Source organism: Bactrocera neohumeralis, chromosome 2 (assembly GCF_024586455.1).
Source record: "Bactrocera neohumeralis isolate Rockhampton chromosome 2, APGP_CSIRO_Bneo_wtdbg2-racon-allhic-juicebox.fasta_v2, whole genome shotgun sequence".
Lineage (NCBI taxonomy): Eukaryota > Metazoa > Arthropoda > Insecta > Diptera > Tephritidae > Bactrocera > Bactrocera neohumeralis.
In genome coordinates this window covers 13,141,235-13,169,025 of record NC_065919.1, presented here as the reverse complement: position 1 = coordinate 13,169,025, position 27,791 = coordinate 13,141,235, and the positions used below count along the sequence as shown (strand labels likewise).

The window sequence follows — 27,791 nt, the reverse complement described above, 5'->3', positions numbered from 1 at the left end:
TTCAAATTTTTTCCATAAAACAAAACGTTAACTTAGGTTGCTCCGAAGCTATAAGTTTCTCTACGCATTGTGCTTCGTTGCCATGGATAATAACCCATGCTAAATTTTATGAAGATAGTTCGTCAATGAAAAAAATGTCTAAAGAAGCTCCATCGTTCAGTTTGTATGGCAGATACATACATATGTATGTATATGCTACTATAGTGAACCGATCTGGACAATTTCTTTAGAGATTGCATCAACGCGTTAGGCAGTGATTCCAGCCTTCTCCTTGGATGAAACCTAAATAAATTCTCTACTAAAAAATATTGTCCGCACAATGAGTCTACACATTAGAGTTAGTTCAGAGTTTTTTCTATAAAATCGCGCAAGCGAGTAATTTTATACGAATCATTGTGAACGACTTTGCTTAAGAAACTATGGGTATAAAACCTATTTCGAACCACCGAAATGCTGGCGATTTTAATGAAAAATCAAATTTTTTGACCTGTCCAAGTTCGACTTCTGATCAGATCAAAAAACTGGTAGGTCGTTGTATGAAGAAATATACACAGAACATAAGGGAAAAATGTATAGTGATCAAATCAAAATACATATATCGATTTTAGTATGTTAGTTTTAAAGTTAGAAACGATCAAAATATATTTTTTTTTAATCTCACAGTAAGTTTTGTGCAAAAAAAGTTTTGCTGAAAAAACACTGTTTTTTATCTGAGGAAACCCTAAGTGGTTACATGGTCTTTTTTCAGAAATTTTTTTCTCATATAAATATTGTTACAAACATACACTATTAATAAAGAAATTCTGAAATTTTGGGAAAAAAAGATTTTTAACTCGGTCATTATAACGCCATTTCCGGTGACCCCCTCGGAAAAAGATGACCCCGCCTTGACAGGATAACTCCTTACAGAATCATATAAAGTGAAAAATACGTGTTTTAGTTAAAGCCTTAATTTAGAACTTGGACGAAGGAAAAGAAACTGAAAATTGCATTTTTGCCAGAATTTTTTACAAAAAAATAAAAATTTCTGTGAAAATTTCGCGAGAATTTTTTTTCAGATATTTGTAAAAGAAAAAAAATATTCGAAAAAAATCAATTTTAAGAATTTCATCTCTAAGACCTGTGCAAAATTTCATAAAGATCGGTGGAGTATATTCTCGAGAAATTTTGACAACCGACTTCAAAAACACAGTTTCGAGAAAAACGCGTTTAAAGACGGCGCTCTTAGCCTAGCTAGCCTCGAGCGCGCAAGTTCTCATGGCTTTATCTCCGAAACTATTACTCGGATCAACTTCAAAATTTAGAACAATTTTCTAGAGGTGTTGTAGAATTTAATAAGACAATAAAAAAAAATAGATTTTTTGAAACTCATAAAGACATGTCATCCCTCAAATAATTTGCTGCTTGAATTTAAGTTATTTGTGACGAAATTGCAGATTTCCGACACTCCCAGCAATTTGCCAGCGTGTACAGTACGTAGACACGAGCTTTGCATTTGCATTTATGCCCATTATTCGCTGTATGCTTGTTGTTGTTGTGTCCGCTAGCATGGTTTGACAATTGTGCGTTTGCTTCCGAGCCGCACCAGCTACAACTACTTGCTTGTATAATGTTGATGACAACAAATTGTGCGTTGTCAAAGCGACGAACAATTGTTGCAATTACCACAGCGATTTGGTTTATTGTTTTGTTGTATGAATTATTCTTGTTTTTGTAATGTTCTCGCTTCATTTTCTCATTGCATGTGACTTGGCTCCACTTTGTCGCATTTTTACACACATTTTCAAACGCCCCTATTAGCTAGTACACACTCACACGCACATACATATTGTATGTACATATGTAGTTGACGCTCCCAAATTTAAATTATTCTGAATATATACCCATATTTATGTATGGGTATGTTCTACTCCACAATAATCCAACCGAATTGCTTGTTTCTAAGCAACATGCACTCAAATGGCTGAGCGTTTTCAATTAAGCGCGACTTTCATACACTTTTCATGCACTCAAAATGTCACAGCGCTAGCTGCTAGCTCTTCACTGCGCTATGCCGCCCACTCTGCCGACCCAGCGCCAATGCGCCAGCAAGCAACAATCATCATGATCATCATCAGCCATATTGTGGTGTTATCGCTGTTGTTACTGCAATTGCACACACACACGCATATACATATACACGAACGCACACAGATACTGATATTTTAGCACATAAATATTGTATGACCTCAATTGTGTTCACTTTCCTTCGGCGCGCACTTGACGCTCAACTCATTGCGCTCGCTCGCAAAAGCCGTCGCAGTCGTTCAGCCGTGCCAAACAAACAATTTTACTAAACTAAATGTGTATATATGTGTACTGACAGCGATCGCTCCCAATGCTGCATTAAGCTCGCGTATTAGTCAGTCTGCTAGTTTGTCGGTCGGTCGTGCGATAGTGCCGCAGCGGAGAGCGAGTTGGAGTGCGTGCCAGCGAACAGCGGCTTAAGTGCGCTAAAGTCGTGGATTTCAGCGAGTTTGGCTTGTAGCTTTTCAACCACTTTGTCTTCAAACATGCAAAAGTTAAATATTGAAGATACAGTACAAATATTTTAAAATCGTTTATTTGTCAATTAATTGACTTGCGCACCGCCCTTTGGTGAGTCGGTCGTGTGTCAAGCGGAAACTTCAGCGTAAATTCCCAAATAAGTATATACTTACACTTCCATACATACAGACAATCAATTGCTGGATATTGTTGCTCGAAATCGTTACTTTGAGAAGTGTGAAGAAGAAGTTTACTCGTTTCTAACTCCAGAGATTACAGCGTACTTGCTCTCGGTATTACTACCAGTACTCGTGTACCCATAAAGTATAATAAAAACTTTATTTTATATATAAATATGTCACTTCCAGAAATAATTGTCAGCAAAGTACTCCATTGTCAAAAGTATTCAGATGAAATGATCTCTAATAATTCGGTTTCGTTTTATTTCACAAATGCCAAATAAATAAAAACAATAGCCGGAAGTATTGTATTTACGAGGCCAAGGTTAAATATATTTCAGTTTTGTTATATAGAAAGTTAAGTGTCTGAGTCACGTAGATGCGGCTACGTATTTAGCTGTCCAAGAGCATTGAACGATCGCTACAGCAAGAAAATTATCAGTTTTTGGTCTATTTAATACCCCCCTCTGCAATATATAAAAGACTCCCTCTAAATTTCATTAAGATACTTCCACATATTGACCAATAAATAAGAGTTGATCCATTTCGAGGTTCGCTATTTTTTTTTTTAAGAAAAAACACAAAAACTTCAAATTTAATGTGGAATGCTTAATATCATTCGAAAGAACATTCTTTGACATTTATTTTTTGAAAATTAACTCTTTTAAATATTGGCCGCGGCTACGCCTCAGATGGTCCATCCGTTGAGTCCAATTTTCGATTACACGTTCGAGCATTTCGACTGGCGAATGATTGCTCCAAGGCTTGTCCGCAGAGACTTTAGACTTTACATGTCCTCACAGGAAAAAATCTAACGGTGTGATATCACACGATCTTGGAGGCCGACAGGCTCAAACGTCTTATTGAAACCAAATGTCTCCGAGATCATGATGCCGTTCTCATCGGCATCATTTTTGAAGAAATATGGACCGATGTTTCCACCGGCCCACAATACACATCAAACCGTTGTTCTTTTTAGATGAAATGGCAGCTCTTGAATCTCTTCAGGTTGCTTTTCGTCCCAAATGTGGCAATTTTGCTTGTTTACAGACCCGTTTAGCCACAAATGGGCCTCAGGGCTGAACACAATTTGGCTCGAAAACGTCGGATCTTCTTCTTGGAACTGTCGCTTGGAAAGGTCAAGCACCTTCAGTTCTTGCAGAAGCTGTATTTCGTACGCTTTCAATTTAAGATCTCGACGTAAAATGCACCAAATCGTGTCATACGTCAGTCCGAGTTGCTGCGAACGGCGCCGAGTGGACTCTCCACGGGCTTTGTGTACACTCTCAGCTGGGGCTGCTATATTTTCTTCACTGCGTTATATAATATTAATATATTATTATCCAATAATGAATGCTGGGTCTCAAGATGGGTGATGGTGTTGCGAATAGTACGCTCAGTAGGCCGCTTATCTTGGCCATAAGTTGAGCGAAGCACGTGAAACACATTCTTTGCAGAACGTGAATTTTCGTAATAAAGTTGAACGATTTGAAAACGTTATTCAGACATAAGTATTTCCATAATGAAATGCCAAACAATACTGAATAAAAATAACATGACAGCTGGACACGACTCACGCGTAATCTGTCAAAAGCGGCTATTGAAAAAAAGTACCTCTACTTGGATCACCTGTTATATATAATAATATTCCATTCCGCTCACGACCGCTTGTCATTTATTACTTGACATTGACCAAGAACTGTCAACTCGACCAAATTCTGGCGCTACAACAACAACGAACAACGAGATTTTTTGGGTAATTTTTTACACTTTACATTATGGGCGTTTTAGTAAAGATCCATATCTTTTTTGAAAATATAATTAAATATATAATTAACCTAAGATCACCGGAGAAAGTGTAGCTTCTCAACGGTGAAAGAATTTTTCAAATCCGTCAAGTAGTCTTCGATCCCATTCAATAAAACAATCAACTATGTCCTCTTTATAATATTAATATAGATTAGTTTCACGACCACCTAATATGGCTGCTAACCGCAAATAAACAAAGCTACAAAAAATATATACCACCCTAATGTTTGCTCTAAAATTTTGGTAGAATTCGGCAGTGTTATCACAAACACGTACGAGCCATCTTTACGTGCCGAAATTACATAACTTAGCAAAAATTTGGAAAGTAATCGTGAAAATTCGTGCTTGAGTTTGATATGTGAATGTCAGTCAGAACCTATTTCCTTTAAATCACTCTTTACAGAGCATCAACATATACACTATGGTACAAATATAACAGTGTTGTTCGTGAGTAGACTGTCGAAATTGTAGTTTGATTTAGAAAAGTTCGTCCAAAACCAGTCGGGTGCCAGCAGAGCTAATGATATACTAATTAGTCAGACGATTATTACTGTGCTGTGTTTTGATTCCGGCTACTATAAATAGGCGTAAATAAGAATAACATCATTGAAACAAGAAAACAACTTAATTACGGCTGTATCTAGTGTAATACCCTTCACAGGCGCATTTCTTATATCAACTGTATGTCTGGTACACTAAATCTGAAAACGTAACCGGACGCGAAATTCCGGATCAAAATATAAAAAAATCAAAGGACTTTGATATACAAATTGAATTAATGAAAGAAAATTAATAGATACTCATCGAGAGCCCTTGAACGCGGTTATGTGGTTTATCAATTTCGATTTTTTTCCGAAAAGTTTCTTACATTTGCCGAAAAAGTTTCATAAAAAAATGATAAGACATCATAAACTCTTTATTTTAATACTATTCATGCTTATCTCAATCTCATTCTGCAACATCAACAAACGTCTAGTAAGCCAATGACAATTCGCTGTAACGGAGCCTTCTTTTATTTAAAATTTCTATACAAACCAATTAGGAATTTATGTGAGACTCTTTTTTTGTTATTTTTAATTGCTTTCAATTATGTCTTCACGCGATGCGCATAACCACATGAAATGGAAATTAGAAATTGTTGTTATATACATAAATACTTCAATATGTAACTACAGACATGCAAACGTGGATGATTTTATGAAAAAATCTGCCATTAATCCTCACAGTGAAAAGCTGGTGAATTTTCAGCAGTGAATTACAATTATTGATAATAATGCGAGTGCGCAAGACTCATCTCAATCTTTTGAAAATACATATTTATAGGTATACATATATACCATATATATATACATTGTGACAAAAATGTACTTGGAAATTGTAATTTAAATTCCCCAGATAAATGATGTTTAAAAAATAAAAGTTGGTAGGACTGTCCTTAATTACTTACTTAATTATGCCAAATATGAGCACGATCTGTCAACCAGTTTGTTTACAGCAGCTGCTTAAGTTGCTACACCTCAGTTGTACCATACGTTGCTATTTTCACAATGGAAAAAAATATAGAACAAAAAATGTGTCTCCAATTTTGTATTTCTGACCCAATTTCGTGTGCGGAATCTTTGCGAATGTTGGAAAAGGGCCTACGGTGATTTAATTTTATCAAAAAACACAAAGCCTGCGAGAGGTACATAGCCTTCAAAGACGATCGAGAGATCGTTGAAAACATGCCTCGTTCTGGACGACCTTCGACATCTTTAAATGAGGAAAATATTAAAAAGGTGCAGGATATAGTTCTTGAAAATCGTCAGGAAAGTGTTAGAGAGATGACAAGAGAGCTCGACATCTATCGCAAGTCCGTTCGAATGATTTTGTTGGATATTTTGGGTATGAAACGCGTTCTTGCTCGACTCGTTCCGATAAAGCTGCGAATTCCAATCCCGCACTCATGTTGAGCATTATAACTGCCGTTGAGACATTGGTTTATGAGTTTGACATGCAAACAAGTCGATAATCATCGGAATGGAGGGAAAAAACGAGCCGAAACTAAAAAAAACACTCCAAAGCCGCTCAAAAAGTAGATGATGCTCAATTTTCATGGTTTTTTTTTCGATATTCGTAGTTTGGTGCATCATGAATTTGTTTGGAGGGGCATAGGGTCAATAAGGAGTTCTATATTTGGCCGAAAACGGCGGGAATTGTGGCAGAGCAAATTTCGAATTTAAAGCAAAAAATGCAATGAATAGCATCGATCAACCACCATATTCACCAAATTTGACTCCGTGTGATTTTTTCTTGTTCCTCAAACTGAAATTGCCACTCCGTAGAGCCCGTTTTCAGTCGATCGAAGGAATAAAAAAAATCGCTGAAGGCCATCCCAAAAAATGCTTATGAAAAGTGCCTCGAGGACTGGAAAAATCGTTGGCATAAGTGTATTACATCTGTTGTGGATTACTCTGAAGGCGATAAAATTAATATTGAAGAATAATTCAATATTTTGCGTTTTATTTACAATTTCCGGGTACTTTTTGGTCAAATGTATATAAATATGTGTGTATATACTATAAGCGCATCAATTTTGCTTAATCATAAGATATTTGGACCGTAAAAGCAATAAAAAAGCACTTGTTGCATGGTCTGTTTTGACGAATATTGCATGCAACGCTCGTGTTATTAGCCCAGCTACTCCATATAAATGCATATGTACAAACTTTGGCACTAAGTCCACTATTTCACAGCTATTCGATAGTTTTGATTTTAATATTAACAATTTGTTGTTGTTATGGTTTGACTTCATGTACTTAGATTTGGAAAACCATTTGTGCTTTCGTTGATCGTTGCTTGACAGATGAGTCGCAGCTTAAAAAACTTTCAAAATTTTTGTACGAAATACAGTGCTGCGCAAAAAATGTGCAAGTGGAATTGAAATTTATATTCATTGTTAGTGAAATATTTTTTGAACTACAAATTTTGCGAAAAAGGTATTTTAAGCATGTAAGTTATCTAAATATTAGGTAGTCGAAAAAGTATTTTCGTATTTTTAATCAAACTTCAACTTACTTTTTTTATATTAATAAATAAATAAACAAAAATGTACCATTTTGGTCGACCACTCTTTGAAAGAATTTCGGATTTTGAAATTTAAAATGTAGTTCAAGCGCCTGCTTAAATAAAAGATATACGCATGTTCACTGCGTTACAGTTATTTCGCAACACACTGTAGTAGTGTATATGTATGTAATTATTATGACCATATTTGCGCAAACACTTGACAGCTCAGACTAATTTACTGTTTTCATATTTTTATTTTCATTTATTTTTTGTCGCTGCACCTTTATTTGTGCGCGATATCACTCAATTTGCTCTGGCCCCAACTATTTTTCTATAGTTGTCTGCGATTACCACATATTTTCACCACACTCTTCTCTGTTGTTGTGTTGTTATTTTGTCATCTTTACAATAGAAAAACATGTCCAACAAAGTTCAAGAGTTTATCTGGTTTTCTTGCCGACAGCAGAGCATGGGATCTTTGAAAAACACGATTGTATTACGCACGATTTGTAAATTTTATGATCATGAAGATGACATACCAAAAAATATACCGATTTATTTTGATTATAGTTGAAATAAATTCTCTTAAAGAACTTCCTGTAGTATGAACCAAAATATGAACTTTACCGATCTTCGCCGCCTTTTATATATGTACATACATTTCCATATATATTTACACATCTACATATACTCAAATATTACCATTCGAATAATGATAACTGATTTACCCTTTGTATGTTTGTAGAATTCCAATCTCCCCGCTAATGCCTCACCATTCCGTCGGGCCTGGGGTCAATCGTCCTTTCGCACGCCACGCACCGACAAACGCGCCCTCCAACAGTTGCAATTGCAACAGCAATCCGGCCAGCATCAGCATCTCAGTCCACTAGTGCGACGCTCCTCATCGATGACCGCATCCGACAATGACGTCTATATCAAGTCCATGCATCACAACGACTGCCATGATGAGCTCAAGCAGACGCATAGCCAGCATCAGATAGCAACGTCGGCGGCAGCCTTAGTTGCCACACGAAATGCGAATGCAGTGGCAGCCGCCACGCTTGCAACAACAAACACCACTAGCAATAGTGGCAACAGCAAGGTTAGCAGTTGCATAAACCAGCTAAAGATACCACAGCTGAAGACCACGTTGGCACCAGCTGCAGATAACGGTGTTGGTGGTGTGACTGCTTGGGGTACAGCTTTTGAACGGCTGCTTGAAGACCCTGCTGGCATGCACACCTTCGCCGAGTTTTTGAAGAAGGAATTTTCCGCCGAGAATATATACTTTTGGACTGCTTGCGAGCGTTATCGTGCTCTGGAAAGTAGCGATGGGCGCACTACACAAGCAATGGCCATATTCTCAAAACATCTGGCTAATGGCGCTTTGGAGCCAGTGAATGTAGACTCACAGGCGCGCAACCTCACACAAGAGAAATTAGAGAGCGCGGAGCCGGATATTTTTGCACCCGCACAGAAGCAAATCTTTAATCTAATGAAATTTGACAGCTATCAGCGTTTCATACGTTCCGATATGTATAAGAGTTGCGTAGAGGCGGAGGAGAAGCGTCAACCGTTGCCGTATAAAGCGGAAGATTTGGATGAATTGCTTAGAACGCCGGCGCATCAGCCAGTCACAGTGAGCAGCATCGTATCGAAGGTGAACGCATTTAGAGCTTCATTGCCGCAAAAAATATATTAAATTCTGTTTATTTATTTATTATTTACAGCTCAAGAAATCGGCCAGCAATGCCGAGGATCGTTGCCGTAAGAGCTTGCTACCATGGCACCGTAAAACGAGCAGCAGCAAAGCGCCACGTGACCACGCCGACGCGCCAGCTGAGTGCAAAGCCACAACCAATAAGCTGGTGCCACTCTCCAGTCATTCGTTGAAATTGGCACCAGTACAGAACTCGCAACACGACATACACAGCTCCCGCTCTTCGCTCTCCTCGTTCGATGGCTTGCCAGGTGCATCGATATTACCCGGTACCTGTCGCGTTATCTTGAGTGATGCCTCCACGACTATGGTGCAGGCACGCGCCAACGAAACGGTTGGCCAACTGGTCGAGCGTTTGTTGGAGAAACGTGGTCTAAGCTATCAATATTACGATGTAGTGGCGAAAGGCACTACCAAATCGATTGATTTGCAAACTTCATCACAAACACTCGTGGGCAAGGATGTGCTAATTGAGCAGCGCGTCGCCTTCAAAATGGATTTGCCCGACCGCAAGGTAATCTCTGTGAAGAGTAAGCCCAAGAAACAATTACAAGAGGTAGTGTGTCCCATACTGCATAAATACAACTATGACATAGATGCAGTACAGGTGGTGATGCGCGAAACTCAGGAGCCAGTTGATCTGTCGCTAACTGTGACACACGCGGACGGTCAGCGTTTGCAAGCGGTGTGGTTGAAGCCACCACCACTACTACATGGCAATGACTATCAAAATGGTAATGGTTGCGCGGCCAAAGTAGCAAAGGCTTCAACATCGACAAAAAGTGTGTCCTTTCCGACCGCGTTGAAGCAGACAAACGGCGGCGCCTTGCGCTCGACTAGTAGCAGTAGCATACCAGTATCGCATTCCACACAAAGTGCCTTAGATGAGATCACCAACAAAGTATTTACCGAACTAATGCAAGTGAAGGTAGAAGCAGCCAGTGCGGAAAAAACGCAGCCACTGACGACGCACAATGACAAAGTTAACGAACACGCTTCGCTTAAGGTGAGTTAGAAAATTTAACCCGAAGTAAAGAGCTCATAATAATATATTCTTTTTTTTTGTTTAGTCTGACGACTGCGCTTCGGAGACTTCATCAATTTTCGAACGCATACGTCGTCGTGACAACAATATTCAAAGCCTCAAACTGAAGCTGAAGAAGCGCTCCACAAGCAGTCAGCATTCGGAGGAAACCAACCAAAGCAGCCACACAACAGCTAGTAATGGTCAGTTAGCTGCTCCTACGGCAGTGAGCGCTGCATTGTTGGACATAAAGAAGCCAATCATAGCTAAATTAAAAGCGGGTGTGAAACTACAAATGCCCGAGCGAGTAGCTGAAAATCAAGGTGAGTAAAAATCTAAAGTGAAGCGAAATTAGTTTTGTAACTACTATTTCTATACACTTTTTAGATGAACTACTCGAAGGTTTGAAGCGCGCACAACTCGCACGCTTAGAAGATCAACGTGGAACTGAAATTAATTTTGAGCTGCCCGATTTTTTAAAGAATAAGGAGAATCTCAACGCCTCGAAGTTGCGTAAGGCGCGCGCTAATCTCAGCCCCATAAACAAACCACCCGCACACATGTCAGTTGCAGCCACAGAGGAACAACCCGCACAAACAGCACCACAACCAACACAGCAAGAACGTCCACAACCCGCACCACGTCTTTCCATAACAAATAAACTGAAAGCCAACGCAACAGTGTCATCTGCAAAGCAGGAACAAGACGCGTCTGCACAACTCAACGCTGTTGAGGCTCGCCAAACCCAGCCCACGACGCCGTTATCAGCGAATTCAACTACCACGCCATTAGAATCTGAATACGCTGCTGCATTAGTGGGAACTAACAGTTGCAAAGGTCCACCACCATTGCCGCCTAAGCCGAAAGTGTTGCCCATTAAGCCATCGAATTGGGGTGCTGCGACATGTATGTCCAATTCATCGACAGCTTCAACGCCCACAACACCTTCAACGAGTATACCAACATTACCCACACCATTGCCTAAGAACTATACAACAGTGGGCTTGACTAATAGCGTTACAACCATTGCGGAAGACGCTCCATTGCTGTTACATGTTGCGAGCAAACATTTTGCAGGAAATGAAATAGCTCCACGCAAGACGCATTTAAGCATCGCCGCTGAGCAGCCTACATCGGCGCGATGTGCTTACCTAGAAGAACCGAGTAGCAGCTTCGTTTGAGAAAGTGCGAAAAAAAAGAGTGAGAGCGAAAGTGATGTATTATATAATGGCTTCCACACCCTATTCCATTCTCCCCTTTGGCCAATCCCTTTTTCCACGTGTTTTTTAAGTGATAATAAAATAATATATATTATAATTTTATATAGGGTATATATGTAGTTACATATTATGTATAACATGCACACTTAATGTTTATTTATTTTGCATCTCTCATTTCCACTGATATTATTTTTACAATTAATTGTAAATAATCAAATTATGATATTTTAATTTATGGAATATATACATAGAATGTGTATATATTTATTAGATTATCTACTTATGAATGTAGACGAACTTCAAAATTCAATATTTTAACAATTGTTGAAAACGGTATATAACGGTTATTTCCCAAATTCTAATTAGACATTAAATATAAGGTTAAATTCATAAACAACAATATTTTTGTAATAGTAATTAAACAATGTAGACTGCAAAATTACGAATAAAATCACAATTTGTAAAAAAAAAACAAATAAACTGTTTCATTTTACAATGCTTATTTTTTTTTTTTTTATTTAAGCCGAACGCAAATGCGCACATATACAATTACCTAAGATAATTTTGTTTCAAATTTCTTATGCAAAAGTCAGAGAACATGCAAAAAAAAATATATATATATTTACAGCAAAGGCTGTGTATTAAATTATAGCGCCTAAATATATGCCAGATATTTGTATACGATTGTGGTATGAACTTATTAACTGAATTTACACGCCTAAAAGTATGCAATGCAATGCGAATAAATATTGAGGATTTTGTTTGGATTGTTGACAAGTTATATTGAAATCACCAGACTCTTTGTAAAAATACGTTAGTACATTATTTTAGTACAGTAACCACTTTTATTGTATTTTTCGATAATCCAGCATTTTGATTCTTAAACCTGCCAACAAATAGTACAATCAAATGGACGGACTTGCCGTCGTCGATTTAACCGCTTTGTGTTCGTTTGCACCCTCTACAGCCGACACTGGTGCGGCCGATTCAATATTATCCAAATGCTCTTGATTCTGTTTTTCTGCACCTGCTTCCAATTTCTTATCACCTTCAGCAAGAAGTTCCACTGCCTCTTCGGGTTCTTCAATTACGCGATAGGTAATTGGTGCCGGTTCCTTTGCTGGCAACCAATCTGGTATGATTTTATCGTGTAAACGCCACTTGCCATATTCATTGGAAATATGCTTTTCAAAGACTACATATTCCAGTACATCCTTAGCTAATATTTCGCTACCATGCATCAAACGACCAAAGCGATCGTAAATAGCCAGCATTTGCTGTGTATGAAAACGCACCGTAACTTGTGCGTATAAATTTTCTTTGCTAACGATATCAGTAACACGAGCATGCACTAGACGTGGTGGTTCCAACGATTGTAAGAAACGCCAATGAATGGTCTTATCACGTACATTATGCATCATTTCTGGATAACAACGTTCGGTTACGAATTCACGTAGCTGATGTTTATTTTTCGCTGCCATTTGATTATGCGCTGCTATATAAATATCCTGCGCTTCACTTGCGAAGTCATCAGTGCTGAATTCCTCTTCATATGAGCGTATTTTACGTACTGCCATAACACTTTTCGATTTCTTTTCGAGAAATTCAAGCTTTTGTTTGGCACCCACTGAAGAAATGAAGGACTTTTTGCCATCACCCTCTGGCGGTACGTAAGCTTCAAAAATACCGCCGGTGCAACTAATATGGAATGGGCGCTCGAGCCAAGGACGAGGTGGTAGCACACCACGTTCCTTTAAACGACTACGTATTTCTTCTTGCGTCAAATCCCCAGGTTTCTCATGAAAATTAGGTAAGTCCAACTTAACAAATTTTTGTGCGCGCAGCTTTTTGAATTTCGGATTCCAGTGTTTCGTTTGCCTGTGACGCAACTGCTGAGACTGCATTTGCAATAATGCTTGCATAGCCGGAGGTTGTACAAGCTTTTATGAAGGAAACAAAATATAGGTATGTTTAAAATAGGGTTATGACACAATGTTTTTTGAAAAGATAAAAAAATAAGTGCACTTATTTACCTGCAACATTTTAATACCACAACGTGCTGAGGCTGCGAGCTCCATTATATAGTTATTTCAACGTTGGTATAATTAATTCAAAACCCCTTTTATTCAAGAAAATTAACTGCACAACACCAATTATATGCTTCACGTCCAATTCCAATTCACATTCGACTTTTGGGCAAGATATCAGACGTCAAAATCAGCTGTGGGTTAGTGTTGTATATTTTGAAATTGTTGTACTTGTAACGTACATGAGTAGTTCGTTCTCACTATTGTATAGATTTTAATATATTAAGAAATTGGTAAAATGTCTACCTTTCTTTACTAAAATACTTAAATAAAATTGAAATTTAACAAGACGCTTATAAAACAAATTTCAAGTTCAGCACATATATCTACGGTGAATAATTGAAATTTGCAAGATGAAGCATCGGTGATTATTGATTTGCGTATTCACAATTTTCAGTTCAAGTACGCAGCAATAAAATTTGTGTTGCTCCAGAAAAATGTAAAATATTGTAAATTGGTATAAATAAATTAATAAAAACTCTTGTGAAAAGATAGAGAAACACCCACTCTTATTTGTCGAGATAAAATTCATCACGGAAACATGGATTTCCCACAGCAATTGGAAGGTAAAGAACAAAGGCTGCAACTTTCTAAGTGAATATCGACTTGAATGAAATGAAAAAGTGGGTGGGCTAGAGGCAGCGGGTGGGTCCAAGCACACAATAGCAATAGTAATTCTTGTTGGTTCCTGTAATGGAGTACGTAAATCTTATATTGAAAAGAATGGGTATACAATCCCAAATAATAGATCCTTTGTTATTGTTTGTGTGTGTTACTCGCTGCCGGTGTGGTGCAAGTTGATATTGATTTTTGCGAAAAGTGCAACTGTAACCAAAATAAATTCACTTTTTTTAATTTGTAATAATGCTATTTATGTTTTTCTTTTATTTAAGATCATGTTACAATAATTGGCTCGAATTGGATATATTTTCAAAACTCTCAATAAAAAAATTCATCCTATTAAACCCGCAAATAAAGTGGATATACATACACAAGTGTATACATTTTTCCTGTACATTATTCTTTTAAACTGCATATAGAAATTTTAGTGGAGCGACCACCGTCCTCTTTTGATGTTGTAATGGAATCGCCGTTGTGTGCTGTCGGTGATCTTGATCGAAAGGGGCAACCAAGTAAATCTGGCAGCAAGTACGACAATTCTTCGACGCTTGACAAAATGAATTCGAGCATGAATAGCACCTTGGATGACACAACGCCAAGTGATTCTGGAGTGCAGTTGCTGGATTCTGAATCAAGCGAATTCATGGTTGAATCAATTACCTCACAAACTGGTTTCGAATTTGAAGAAATCAAATCAGGCAATGTACTAGAACATAGCGCTAATCGTGAACAAGTTGCTGTGGTTGCAGCTCCGATGCAAACAGTTAAGGAACGTCATTTCGTTAGCGCAGTATTTGAGGAAATTGTAGCCGGCTTTGATACAAACTTCAATGTTACAACAACCGACACAACGAACGATTCAGAAGCGAATGTTCCCATTGAAGATGCAATGACTACAAGCACCTGTTCCACCTTTGATACTACTGAAAATATTGTATATCGGCGTAAAGCGCGCAAGACATCCATTACACCTAAAGCGCCCAAAAAACGAGTATCCTTTCATGAAGACATACTCAAAAATACTCGCACCGACAATATACATATTGAACATGGCTTCATTACATATAAGTCTGGCCGCAAAGCGCTACAACATATAGGAGTATCAGGACGTTACTCTTGGTGTTCGGAAGGAGATGCGGGAGCTGCAGGTGGCGCAGCTGCACAGTCAGAACTGTGTGCACATGCGCATGAAGATGAAGCGGATCAAAATAGATGCGAGCAAAGACGTCGATGTGTGGTTTATCGTAATGCATGTTCCGATGTACTAGACTATGGCAACTCGGATGTTTATGATATGGAGGAGCAAAAAGCATTACAATATGATAATTCTGGTGTTTTTGAATATATGCCAAAAGTACGTGACGGTGCTGCTGATGGTGCTGGTGTAGGTAATGGTGCTGAGGGTCAACAGGTGTTGTATCGGTGCTCTTGTTCTAGCTCAAATTCCAGTTTGGACTCGGACGAAAATGATAAAAACTCAAATAGACAACAATATGGGCAAGCGAAGAGCAGTTCATGCGACTGTATTGGCATGAGTAACGCGAACAATAATATAATTGGTGAGTCATTAATTTGATTAAGAATATTTGCTTTACTCGTAGTGTTGAGCGGAAATTACATAAATATATTATATAACAGACGCACATGGTAAAAGCCAATTGGAGAAAAATTTATGTTTCATGTTAAACCTAAAAAGTAAAAATAAAACTTTCCCATAAATATTTTTTTCCAACGGGGAATTAAATGTTACGTGTCCGGTAAAATTGATTATTTATCTTATTTTGTAAAATATCATTGTACACAACTAATTGAATTAAAATTTTCATCCATCTTCAGGTGATAACTGTTACTTCTCTGAACCGAACATTGATAACCTAAATGAAAATAATCCGAAAAAATCGGTGTGGAACAAGGAGAAAAAACCGAAATCAAGTTGCTTAAAGAAACCCAAACGGAACACAAATATCATCTACGAACAGGATCTGAGTACACGCGTCAAAAAATTTAATGTGCACGATATGAATCAATTAATCGACAACAGTAGCAAAATGATTATTGGTTCATTAAAAAGTATATTCACAATGCCGCTTCCAGAGCGCGGTGTACCCGAAGGTTCTGAAGATCTCCAGTCAGTTGTCGAATGCGTACCAGAATTGGAACAAGCCACTCCGGAGCACAAAGCAAAACCATTAGCTGAATCATTCTTTGCACCGCCTTCTCCACCACTTAAGCAAAAACCTTTTCTAAGTAAAAGCCTTGATGGCTCTAAAAAGTCGCAGGGCGTCAAAAAATTCGTACACAATGTCGACGAGCAATTGCGACGTAAGAATGACGAAGAGATATATGCACCGACACGTCAAAGTAGCGCAGAAAAATCAGCTACTACGGAGCCACCCGGTCGAGTGTTGCAGAGGCAGGAAGAAATCGATGCAGACCAACGCCCCGATCTAGAGGGTATCTACACACAAAACCAACTCGTTGATAAACCTACAGATCTTGACGCAACAAAGCAGCTGCCGGCGGCTGCTGAGCAACCGTCACAATTTCGCAACAAATTTATTGTTAATTGTGAGAGCACAGTTTTCGAGCACACAGGTGTGTCATATTGTTACGACACAAATGAAATGCTCGAGCTTGATTTGGACACAGCAAGTAACACGCCTGGAAGTATTGCGTCGAGCTTGTTACTGGAAAGCGAAACGCCCATTGCACAACCGGAGCCAGATCATTTGCGTAGTGCTTTCAGTGCTGCGCCCATAGCAAAAACATTTTCGAACTTCTTTCGCAGTTTTAATAAAGATTCAACCGCAACACCTAACGCTAAGAAATCTTCAGCTTCAGCGACTAAAAATGTTGCTAACGTTGTGGAAGATACACAGAGAGCAGGCGCTGATAATTATTGTAAGTACACATTTTTTGTTATTATAATTTAAGAACCATTTCGTACTTTTTATATAACATACTTATCACAAAAAAATCAAATTGAATCGTCATGTTTTTTCCAGCACCTAAAATTCAAAACAATTCATTCAAAGAAGTCACCGAACCAAAACAACCCCCTAAACATCCATTGCCAAACACGATCTCATCGTCTACAATATCCGAGTTGACCAATTCTAGTGCATGCTCATTACCGCAGACCCAATCGAAAGCAACCACCTGTTCTTCATTCAACGTCGGCAGCGTAGGCAATAACAGCAACAATAGTTTGGCTATAGGGCAAGACTTGCGCGGCAACGTGGAAAAACAACAGCGTCACTTACCCTCGCCACTGAAGAAGCGTTCAAGTGGCGGAAATTTAGCCACACAACCACAACGCTATGGCACAAGTCTTGGTAGCGGTGGAAATGGAAATATGGCGCTTTGTCACCCCGAAGCAACATTGCTCAGTCCGGATATCTTCAATTTAGGCAGCACTCCGGTCCTGGCAAACAGCACACCTCTTGGCAGTGGTGGTGGCAGTGCTGGCGGCTACATAGGCGTACGCGGTAGTTGTGGACGCGATTCGAAAAGCACCATACTCAGCGAGGAATTTGATGATATTATAACCATAACAACGGATACGGATAAAAATGAGAGTGACATTGTCATCGTAGATTATCCAAGTGAGATGAGTGACAGGCAAATGATGAGCGACTATGCGAATCTCTTGAAGCCACCACAACCAAACAATGCGAAAACATCGTTAATTAATCGCTTCTTACGTAATGTTACACAGAAAAAGATACTCGAATCTTCGATACGCAAGAATAATTTCTTTGCCGACAAATTACGTAGTGAGCAGAAACTATTCTCTGGCAATTTATATGTACCAGGTGTAAAGCCAAAGAATTATGAACTAATTGATGATTTAAACGCGGAGATAGCGATGGAGATCGAAATGTCGGGTGCGAATTCGCCACGGCATGAATTAGCACAAATCGATAACCTACCGGGCGATGTGGCACGCTTTGAACTTGGTATAGGTGAAATATCCATTGATATATTTAATGGAAACTATTTACATATACTAAGAGATCCTGCCGAGCAACTTATGAAGGTGAGTTGGCGCTAAAACGAGTCAGTCAAACACAACAAATATTCAAATAAATAAAATAGATCACAAATAACTAATATATTTTCTTAAATAATACGCAGGTCTTCAAATTATACACCGGTTATAGTCGTGAAGGCTATATGACCCCGGTTTTGGTTTTCCTTACCGATCGCACATTGTATGTAACGGATTTGGTGCGTAATCGTTTGTGTTCGAAATTCGTGCTCGCCTATGTCGAACTGGATGTGATATTAGTAAGTTCGAAATTTGTGATAGCCAATATGACATCACTTAAACTTTATCACACTTTCAGATGGGTCCGTTTGGCAATACGGTGTTACTCAGCAATAGCGCACGCGATATGCAACAAGTATTATTGGCTGGTGGCCCATATCCCGCTGATGGTTTGGTAGCAAATTTGGAGATGTGCGCGCGTCGTAGTGGCTCTTCGTTACCAGCTGTCGGACAATTGTCGTTTGCTCATCTCGCACCACTACAAGCTTTTGTACGTGAGAATTCATCGGTTGGTGCTACAGACACTTGGATGTACTATGCGGTGGTGAATGTGCCAGCTGGCGTCCTAGGTAATGAGCAAGAGCCCTTGGGACCGCACGTTAAAGGTTTTCTTATGCATCGACGCATCAAAGAACACCAGGCGAGTAATAGCGCCAGGCATATCTGGAATCCCGGTTATTTCTTATTGAAGTAAGTTACGGCGTTGTCTCTAGTCCACCTGTTTTACTAAATGTTTTGTTCATTTGGTTTATTAGGGCTGGTGTTTTATACATGTTCAATGACTCAACACAGAAAATACCAAGCTGGGCTGTGGCACTCGCTGAATGTCAAGGTGCGCGTCGTTCACTCAAAGCTGGAAGACCACACTGTTTCGAGATTATTCTGAAGGGCCAACTATTGCAGTTGGCCGCACCGGATGAGTATGTTGCCTCGGAATGGTTGCAAGCGCTGCTGCAAACTGCGAGTGGCGTAAGTAAAATTTTTGGCTTTTAACTCGAAAGTGTTGCTCTGACACTGAACATTTTGTTTTTGTAGCTGTTCGAAATGCAGGAGAAGCATAAAACTCTTGGTTGCACGCTAGTTGTGACACAACATCATTTGATAACATTGCGTGAAGATTTTTCGGCGCCCTTAAAGCAAATAAAGCCTGATGCAGAGAATACTCAAAATGTAGCAAGTTCTGGCAAGGATTTTATAGCTCGCGTCAATGATGAATGCAGTCTAACAGCAGGCGAAACAGGCAGTCTGGTAAGGAAATTTGAGTATCACTCTCATATTCACTTATTTGCAATAATCAGTTCATTAGATAGCTTACGGAGTTACACTCAAGATCAAAATTGACCCGGACTGATCATTTTTTTTGAAATATGGAGATCAAAATTCACACGAACATTATAAAAAGATCTTAACAATTTTGGGGGAAAAAGTGTTATCAATTCTGTTTGCACGTCCAGTTTATATGGACCTGTCCGGGTAGTATTAGATCTTGAGTGTACCATTTTTTCTTATATAAAGTCCAAGTTGTATTTGAAATTTAATTCCAAATTTAGTTAAATATTTTAGTCATAATTAATATGTTAAACTTAATAAAGCTTTACATATTTTATATTTTTCACAGCTAAGCTCAGCAATGAGTACACCAACCCGTTTTGCACCAAGATCTTGCTCATCAGTGAATTCAACGCCTACCAAACTTTCCCAACTATCACAGTCTACAACCACATGCGGTGACCATACCACACATTCAACTTCTACAAATGCCACCACCACGAACGCAACATCATTAGCCACAACAACTAATTATTCACGCCAAATGCCGACAGAATGTGCTAAGCAAACGGAAACGCGTTACTCCAATATGTATAGTGTGTATGGGAAGGATTCTGGTCTAGAGATACTCACCTGTGCGGATATAAAAGAAATGACGGGCATTAAAATACCATCGCACAATGACACATGGTGGTGTGTGCTGGAGTTCTCTTGTCAGGAGGTGCGCGACAGCACCGATGATTTGGTGATCTTCTTTGCGAGCAGCTCGGAAATGCAACGTTTCCTACGACTGCTCGAGCAGTTGTGGCAGGCAAAGAATGTAAGTGGAATGAGAAAGTCTTTCAAAAACGTACAAATTATTTTCATATGTTTCAGAATGATTTATTTCCAATAACGGTGTTGGATGAGGATGATTTAATAGCTGAGCAATGTACCACGCTGTACATGGATATAAATCGTGCGTGGGAACCGCTACTCTCCGCAGCCATGGGCTATCCTTTGTGAGAAGTTTAAAACAAAACGATCATTATGAGTTTAGAGCAGACAATCTGCAATGTGGAGAAGAACAAATAGAGCAGTATTTTTTCAAATTTGCAGCTGAATGAGGTTAAAAGGTGTCAGTAAATAATAATTAAGCATTATAAAAGCTTTCGTACTCTCAAAACTTAACTCAAACTTAATTACTATATGAACTACATATTTGCATGCATACAAAAACAAACACATAATCACACAAGCGAAACGGACAGTTATTGCAACTAATAAGTGAAGATAGTTAGGAGATGCAGTGAGTTAAGAAGTGAATAATTATGAAATTGTGATGAATTGACAAGTGAAAATTTTAAAATAATGTACGGTTATGCTTTTGGATATGCTGCCATTTATTTAAAAGTGCTAACTTATGATAATTTTCGTTAATTATTGAAATATTTATCTGCACTCGTTTAACTGTTAGGAAACTAATAAAGCAGTTTGTTTAGAAAGTGCTATATACCAAGAAATATGCCACTTTTCAACATTTTGAAATTTTCTCGTCAATCTGCGCAAAATGCGCATAACAAGAAAATTTTAAAATTTAAAAAAATTTAAAATTTTTTTGAGCAATGCTGAATGGATTTTTTTTAGAGCTATATTTTCTTAAATCAGCCTTAGAACTTTTTCGTGAAAGCGCAGACTTTTACGCGCCCTTTTAATTATATATTTTTTTTTTTATAAACTTATGGTTCCCCTTCATCAAAAGTACTCTGTGGTAGGTACGCAAATGTGTTATCAGAGACATACATACATCTAGTGTCGTATTGTCAAAGCGAAACTTTATCATTTCATGCAACATCGCCATTAAAATTAAGTTTATGCTATAGTAAATCGTGATATATTCATTTAAGCCTACGTAAATATTTATTTTTTGTTACAATATTTACACCAAACGCGTGTTAATTTTTTTTATTAATTTATCGATAATCAAAAAATGTAATTTTTATGTAAGATGAATTGAGAAACTGTTGAATATAATATTTTTGAATTTTGAATTCTATATATAAAATATGTAATGTAGAAAAAAAAATATGAATATAATTTTTTTTTGTATTTAATAAGTTAGGCATACAATTGCAGTTGATGTGTTTTCACATATTTTAATGCTTTCATATTGTGATTTTTTCCAATATATATTGTAAGTGCTTCTCTTTTTCTTTTTTATTTGCTTAAGCAAACTTTTTAATTGGTATATTTTTTCACAACTGTGTGTGTGGGCGTGCTGGGGCGTATAAAATGCACTTGTAGAAAACGGCACAAAAAATATTAGCGAAATAATTAATTCTCAAATGGCAATTTTTATTGCGAACAAATATTGTAGTATAATGTATTTTTTTTTATTTAATTCTTCGAAGATTGCTTGCAAACTTACAAAGCATATAAGACATGCAAACATACATAAATGATACATGAATACTCGAACTCACAATATATCAATATATATTTATGTATAATACAGCAAAAGCAAAGAAGGAAAAAAGGAAGTGGGTTATTGGGAATGCAAAGTTCTTGTAATAATATTATAGTACTCATGTGGCGGGTATTCTTGAATTGCACGTAATTTCTCGCAGTATAATTATATATACATACGTATATATATATATATCGGGTGATTTTTTAAGAGCTTGATATTTTTTTTAAAAAAAAACGCATAAAATTTGCAAAATCTCATCGGTTCTTTATTTGAAACGTTAGATTGGTTCATGACATTTACTTTTTGAAGATAATTTCATTTAAATGTTGACCGCGGCCGCGTCTTAGGTGGTCCATTCGGAAAGTCCAATTTTGGGCAACTTTTTCGAGCATTTCGGCCGGAATAGCCCGAATTTCTTCGGAAATGTTGTCTTCCAAAGCTGGAATAGTTGCTGGCTTATTTCTGTAGACTTTAGACTTGACGTAGCCCCACAAAAAATAGTCTAAAGGCGTTAAATCGCATGATCTTGGTGGCCAACTTACGGGTCCATTTCTTGAGATGAATTGTTCTCCGAAGTTTTCCCTCAAAATGGCCATAGAATCGCGAGCTGTGTGGCATGTAGCGCCATCTTGTCGAAACCACATGTCAACCAAGTTCAGTTCTTCCATTTTTGGCAACAAAAAGTTTGTTACGGCTAGTTAGCATAAATATGTAAAGTTTATATTTTTGCGCAACCTGATATCGACTTTCCGAATGGACCACCTAAGACGCAGCCGCGGTCAACATTTAAATGAAATTATCTTCAAAAAGTAAATGTCATGAACCAATCTAACGTTTCAAATAAAGAACCGATGAGATTTTGCAAATTTTATGCGTTTTTTTTTTAAAAAAAAGTTATCAAGCTCTTAAAAAATCACCCGATATATATATATAAATATGCATATTTCAATATGTATACCGCATAAGTTATATAAGCTCTAAATTGAAAAAAAATCTATGCAATACATGAATGGTATTATTATACAGATATACAAAATACATACTTACATATGTCTTGTCAAATGTTATAAGTTTTCATACTTCGTATATAATCGTAAAAAAATATTCATACTATCCTACTATATGCTGAAATTTTCTTACTAATTTCCTTTTTTATTAATTATTTAACATATTTTGTCTTTAAAAGTATTTATAGTATTTAATTGACGAATTTTCCCGCTTTTTTGAGTTGTCTAAATTACATGCGTACTTCCTAGCTTGAATTTGCTTAAAAAATTGCTTCAAGCAAACTGTGTTGCCTTCCGTTCAAAAATGAAATTTAAACATAAAACAAAATTACTGTTGCGTATTTCCCCACGCTCCTTCAAAAATGTATATACAGGTATCCCTCGAATAGCACGGTACTTGAGTTGCACGAAATCTCGAATAGCACGGTTAAAAATTGCGACAACCCTCGAATAACACGGAGTTCGAATTACACGAAGTCGCGAAAATTCCTGTTAAAAATTTAGTATTATTTTCCTTCGAACGACTGTTTGTAGTATGACGCAATAATGCATTTGAATCAGTGGTTGAACATATGTAATTTAAAAATTATTGCGTTTATAAAATTTTACCTTTTAAATTTTTAAGTTTCACTTTTCTAAATAGAATGAATTTTGTTATTTTTGTATAACTGAAATTTTATAACTAAAAATAAAAAAAAAAATTTGTTCTTATTTTTAATGTTTTCTTAATTAATCTTTGGAACCAAATGTACAAATTTGTATGGATCTCGAGTTTCGAGTTGCACGGTTTTAAATAGCACGGAACGGTATCTCCAAAATTGTATGATCATCATATATATATAGTATCAAATAACACGATTTCGATTAACACGGAACCAATTAACCGTGTTATTCGAGGGACACCTGTATTTTCTATTTTTTTTTGGCTTCCGCAATGCACAAAATATTATTTTGGATTTTTGCATAAAATTTAGTCAAAACCAATCATGATTTATGTTATGAAAAATTAATTTTGATTGCACCCACCCTCATATATAAACAAAAAAAAATCCTGAGCTTTCTGCATATTTATTATAAAGCTGTATTCATTTTTTGTTAATAATTTATTTACCTAATGTAGAGCTGGCGACAGCTCTGTCTAAAAATTAAATGCTTTTCAATTGCCTTTAAATTATATGATTACAAACGATGTAGAAAATGAAAATCATTGCTGCAACTCATACTATAAAAAACAATAAGGAAAATGTTGCGAAAACCAAATGTATCAAATAAAATATGGTTAATACCAAAGAGTATCAATTGATTGTGTCTTTCATTTCATATACAAAATTGCGGAAATGCATACAACCTAAGACCATACAACCAGTTCTCCAGCTCGAATTTTTTACACGAAGAGTAAAAGAAGTCGCACGAAAGGCAGTCACCTTGTCTGAAACCTCGTTTGGTATCGAACGGCTCGAAAGGTCCTTCCCGATCCTGACGAATTTTGCGCATGGTGAATATTCGGTCAGTTGTTGATTGGTCTAAAGTCACACTGATAAGGTCCAATCAGTTTGTTGTCGGTAGGCTTTAATCTTTCACACAATACGCTCGATAGAATCTTACATGTGATGTTGAGCAGGCATATCCCACGGTAGTTGGCGCAGATTGTGGGGTTTCCTTTTTGTGGATTGGGCAGAGCACACTTAAATTCCAATCGTCCGACCATATTCTACAAAGAAACTGATGCATGCTCCTTATCAGCTCTTCGCCGCCGTATTTGAATAACTCGGTCGGTAATCCATCGGCCTCGCCGCTTTATTGTTTTTCAGACAGTTAATTCCTATTCGAACTTCTTCAATGTTCTATAGATAATAAAGTCGGATTATATCCTTCCACACACACAAGCTAATGAACCATCAGATAACATTTGTTGTGGCAATTTCACGATTGCAGTCTTTTATTTGAAAAAGTCTCGAAAATCGTAAAATTTTAATTTTACTATAAAATAGTTTTGGTTGAAAACTTTGCTAGCTAAAAGCTTAATTTTCAATATCTGAAGCTTTTTCTCTCTGCACATGCGCGCAATCGCCTACCCTAACAACCATTTGACAAAGTCAACGTTTGGCGGAAAATAACAACCTGCTCGCCAAACATAACATGTAAACAACCACCACCCAAAACGAAGTCGCCTAAAGGCGCAAGTCGAACGTAGTGAGAGCGAGAGACGCGTTTCCAAGAAGCTGCCATTGCCACTACAAAGCGTCATGAACGTGGCGGCAGCTGCCATTCAACGCTCGACGACAACAATTTCAAGACGTAACGGTACAATTAGCGGATGTAACTGCAACCGGATATGTGGTTATTGCTATTGTTGTGAATTATAATGTGTTTTTGATAAATCAGCGTGTCTGCAGACATGATAAAATGCTTTTAAATTAAAATTAAAATAGTTTACAAAAAAATAGTTATTAGTAAGTTTAAAATGACAGAGAAGTGTAAAACAACAAATAAAATGGGAAAGAAACAATAAATGCGCTTTAAACAAGAACTCAGTATACATATGTATGTATATTCTAAGAGAAGTGTGTAAGTGACTAGTGTGTACATAACTATATGTATATACATATGTATGTAAATTCATATTTCATACTTGTACATTTGTGTGTGCATTTGTCTCCATGACTGTGTTTGTGCTGAAAAGTGAAAAGCTACCCTCCAGGCAAGAAATCCATAAACACAAGGATACGTTGGCGCCGCCACACACATACGATGGGGTCACGCGCACATTTACTATTACACATTCATATGTATGTATGTAGTCAGTGGGAACAACGTACCACAAACAATTACAAAAACAACAACTAGTACGAGCTTTAACTTTCAAAGTGAAAAGTGTATAAAATCGAAAAGACAAAAACAATAACTACTAATACTATTATATACCGTTAGATCTTACTACCTCCAAAACGAGAACTCCAGTCATTTTCAATGGCAATTATATACTCACGCACTCACACACTCGCTCTCTCTCAGTCTCTCTGTTTCTCTGTATCCTGCCGCATATTTTGTTACTGCTCTCTAGCGAGTTCATTGCCGAGTACAAATGCTAATTGAAATGGTTTTACTTTCATAAAAACTTTCGGTTTTAAAGATTGGGCCACTATTTATTTAACAAATTAATTGTTTTAAATCGAGAATGACTTTAAAGTATATTAATATTAAAATTATTAGTTTAAAATTCGGATAAGAGTTTCTGTGAGTAATTTACATGGTTTCACTCAGTGCAATATATCAGTATAAATATCCATTGTCAATACCCCTTAAAGAAATAAATCCCATCGGAAATCGGTATGACGATCTACCCATAAAATTCGTAAATAATGCAGAATACTACACCCCCAAGGCACAAATTCTTCAGTTTTAAATGATACCTCCAGATTTGTCTAACAAAGCCACTACGTTTACCTAAGTTAAGATAACTCATCGAATATCCTCAGGCGATGGTCTGTAAATCAATATCTTTAGACCTGAAACCTCAAACTTTAAACGCGTTTTTCTCAAAACACGCTTTTTTAAACTAGCGGACATGATTCCGGTCGAACTACTCAACCGATTTGCTTAATTTTTTTTTTAATGTTCACAAAACGCCTGGCTATCGTCCCTACATTTTTTATAATTTATTGACAATGTTATGACAAAATTTATCTAAAAAACATGGGGAAATTTTATAAAAAAACATTAATTACTTTTTTATTTATCAAAATTTGTTCATGATTCTAGTAGGGACGATAACCATTCAAGTACTTTTGAAGAATAAATTGGGTTTTTATGTTTCAGATGATCCAAACATGAGAAATCGTGTCCGCCAGTGAAAAAACGCATCTCATTCACCCAGCCATTTCTCGACAGATGTCATCAAAAAATTCCGAAAAAATTTTTTACACACTCCACGATATACCTCATGATATGTGAAAAAAGTTCTATTGTAGAATAAAAATTTCTATGAAAAAAAATGTCAAAAAACAGGCCAGATTATCCTACTGACCCCTTAACATCGAGTCAACCCAAAAGTAGAACTTAAGGTGTTACATGGGTTTCCTCGGGTAAAAAACAGCCTTTTTTCAACAATTTTTTTCTCATATAAAAAATTAAATATTTTATTAGAATTTTTTATTGTTACAAACATACACTATTAACAAAGAAAATCTGAATTTTTTGGAAACAAATATTTTAAAGTCGACCATTGCGACGCCTTTTCCGGTGACCCGTCGGAAAAAAGGTATGCCCGCGTTGGCTGAATAATTCCTTACAGGATCATCTTAAGTGAAAAAATACGTGTTTTAGTTAGAACCATACCTAAGAACTTGGACGAAGAAAAAAAAAGGATTTTTGGCAGAAATTTTTACAAAAAAAACTTCAGTGAAAATTTCGCGACATATTTTTTTCAAATAGTTGTAATCAAAAAAAGTCTATCCTCGAGCGCTCCAGTTCTCAAGGCTGTATTTACGAAACTTGAGGACAATATTCTAGAGGTGTTGTAGAATTTAATAAGACAATAAAAATTTTTTTCGATATTTTGAAACCCGTAAACCCATGTAACCCCTTAATAATTTTATAACCGAAGACGAGTTTGTCGAGTATTTTAAAGCTTAGTATCAAAAACACTAATTTGTATTTTTAAAATAATCAACATTTATTAGAATTTTTAGTATAAATTTGAGATAATTTTCGTTGCTATTGCTACAACAACGTCATAATACTCATTCCTTCTGACGCCCTCCTTTTTTGGAAACTCCTAA

At 37.1% G+C, this 27,791-nt stretch overlaps 3 protein-coding genes and 1 long non-coding RNA gene across 7 annotated transcripts in view; 3 read left to right on the top strand and 1 right to left on the bottom strand.

Annotated features, from left to right (window-relative positions):
- The window catches only part of LOC126767647 (regulator of G-protein signaling loco), a 56,658-nt gene extending 44,699 nt beyond the window's left edge, over positions 1–11,959 (top strand). The window contains exons 5-8 of one of the 2 annotated variants that reach the window (XM_050485125.1): positions 8,308–9,222; positions 9,293–10,288; positions 10,353–10,629; positions 10,694–11,959. In XM_050485125.1, the coding sequence (XP_050341082.1) occupies positions 8,308–9,222; positions 9,293–10,288; positions 10,353–10,629; positions 10,694–11,487 (2,982 nt within the window). In that variant the 3' untranslated portion in view covers positions 11,488–11,959. The remainder of the gene's footprint in view (positions 1–8,307; positions 9,223–9,292; positions 10,289–10,352; positions 10,630–10,693) is intronic. The other variant, XM_050485124.1, reaches the window with a different exon arrangement.
- Positions 1–27,791, top strand: part of LOC126767651 (uncharacterized) — a 232,017-nt gene that overhangs the window by 169,329 nt on the left and 34,897 nt on the right. The gene's annotated exons all lie outside the window — the stretch shown is intronic.
- Positions 12,337–13,729, bottom strand: LOC126767650 (probable 39S ribosomal protein L45, mitochondrial). The gene is made up of 2 exons (XM_050485132.1): positions 13,560–13,729; positions 12,337–13,466 (listed from the first exon to the last, which is right to left on the bottom strand). Exons 1-2 carry the CDS (start codon positions 13,602–13,604, stop codon positions 12,432–12,434), a joined length of 1,080 nt encoding a protein of 359 aa, XP_050341089.1. The 5' UTR covers positions 13,605–13,729; the 3' UTR covers positions 12,337–12,431.
- On the top strand, positions 14,011–22,195 carry LOC126767648 (uncharacterized). 3 transcript variants are annotated; one of them, XM_050485127.1, is made up of 10 exons: positions 14,011–14,179; positions 14,663–15,793; positions 16,071–17,135; positions 17,240–18,273; positions 18,372–18,524; positions 18,584–18,975; positions 19,041–19,254; positions 19,321–19,533; positions 19,904–20,374; positions 20,431–22,195. In XM_050485127.1, the coding sequence occupies exons 1-10, from the start codon at positions 14,155–14,157 to the stop codon at positions 20,557–20,559; spliced, it is 4,827 nt and encodes a 1,608-aa protein (XP_050341084.1). In that variant the 5' UTR covers positions 14,011–14,154; the 3' UTR covers positions 20,560–22,195. The 3 variants fall into 3 exon arrangements, with proteins under 3 accessions (XP_050341084.1, XP_050341083.1, XP_050341086.1); XM_050485126.1 differs by having other exon boundaries at positions 14,654–15,793; XM_050485129.1 differs by having other exon boundaries at positions 14,507–15,793.

What these genes read in the sequence shown, in the direction of transcription:
- LOC126767648 (XM_050485126.1), top strand. Translation starts at nt 14,155, where the DNA reads ATGGATTTCCCACAGCAATTGGAAG. An exon ending in CGCGAACAATAATATAATTG is followed by an intron (nt 15,794 to 16,070) that starts GTGAGTCATTAA and finishes ATCCATCTTCAG; the next exon opens with GTGATAACTGTTACTTCTCT. An exon ending in AGTTGTGGCAGGCAAAGAAT is followed by an intron (nt 20,375 to 20,430) that starts GTAAGTGGAATG and finishes CATATGTTTCAG; the next exon opens with AATGATTTATTTCCAATAAC.
- LOC126767650 (XM_050485132.1), bottom strand. Translation starts at nt 13,604, where the DNA reads ATGGAGCTCGCAGCCTCAGCACGTTGTGGTATTAAAATGTTGCAG. An exon ending in GTGGTATTAAAATGTTGCAG is followed by an intron (nt 13,467 to 13,559) that starts GTAAATAAGTGC and finishes CCTTCATAAAAG; the next exon opens with CTTGTACAACCTCCGGCTAT.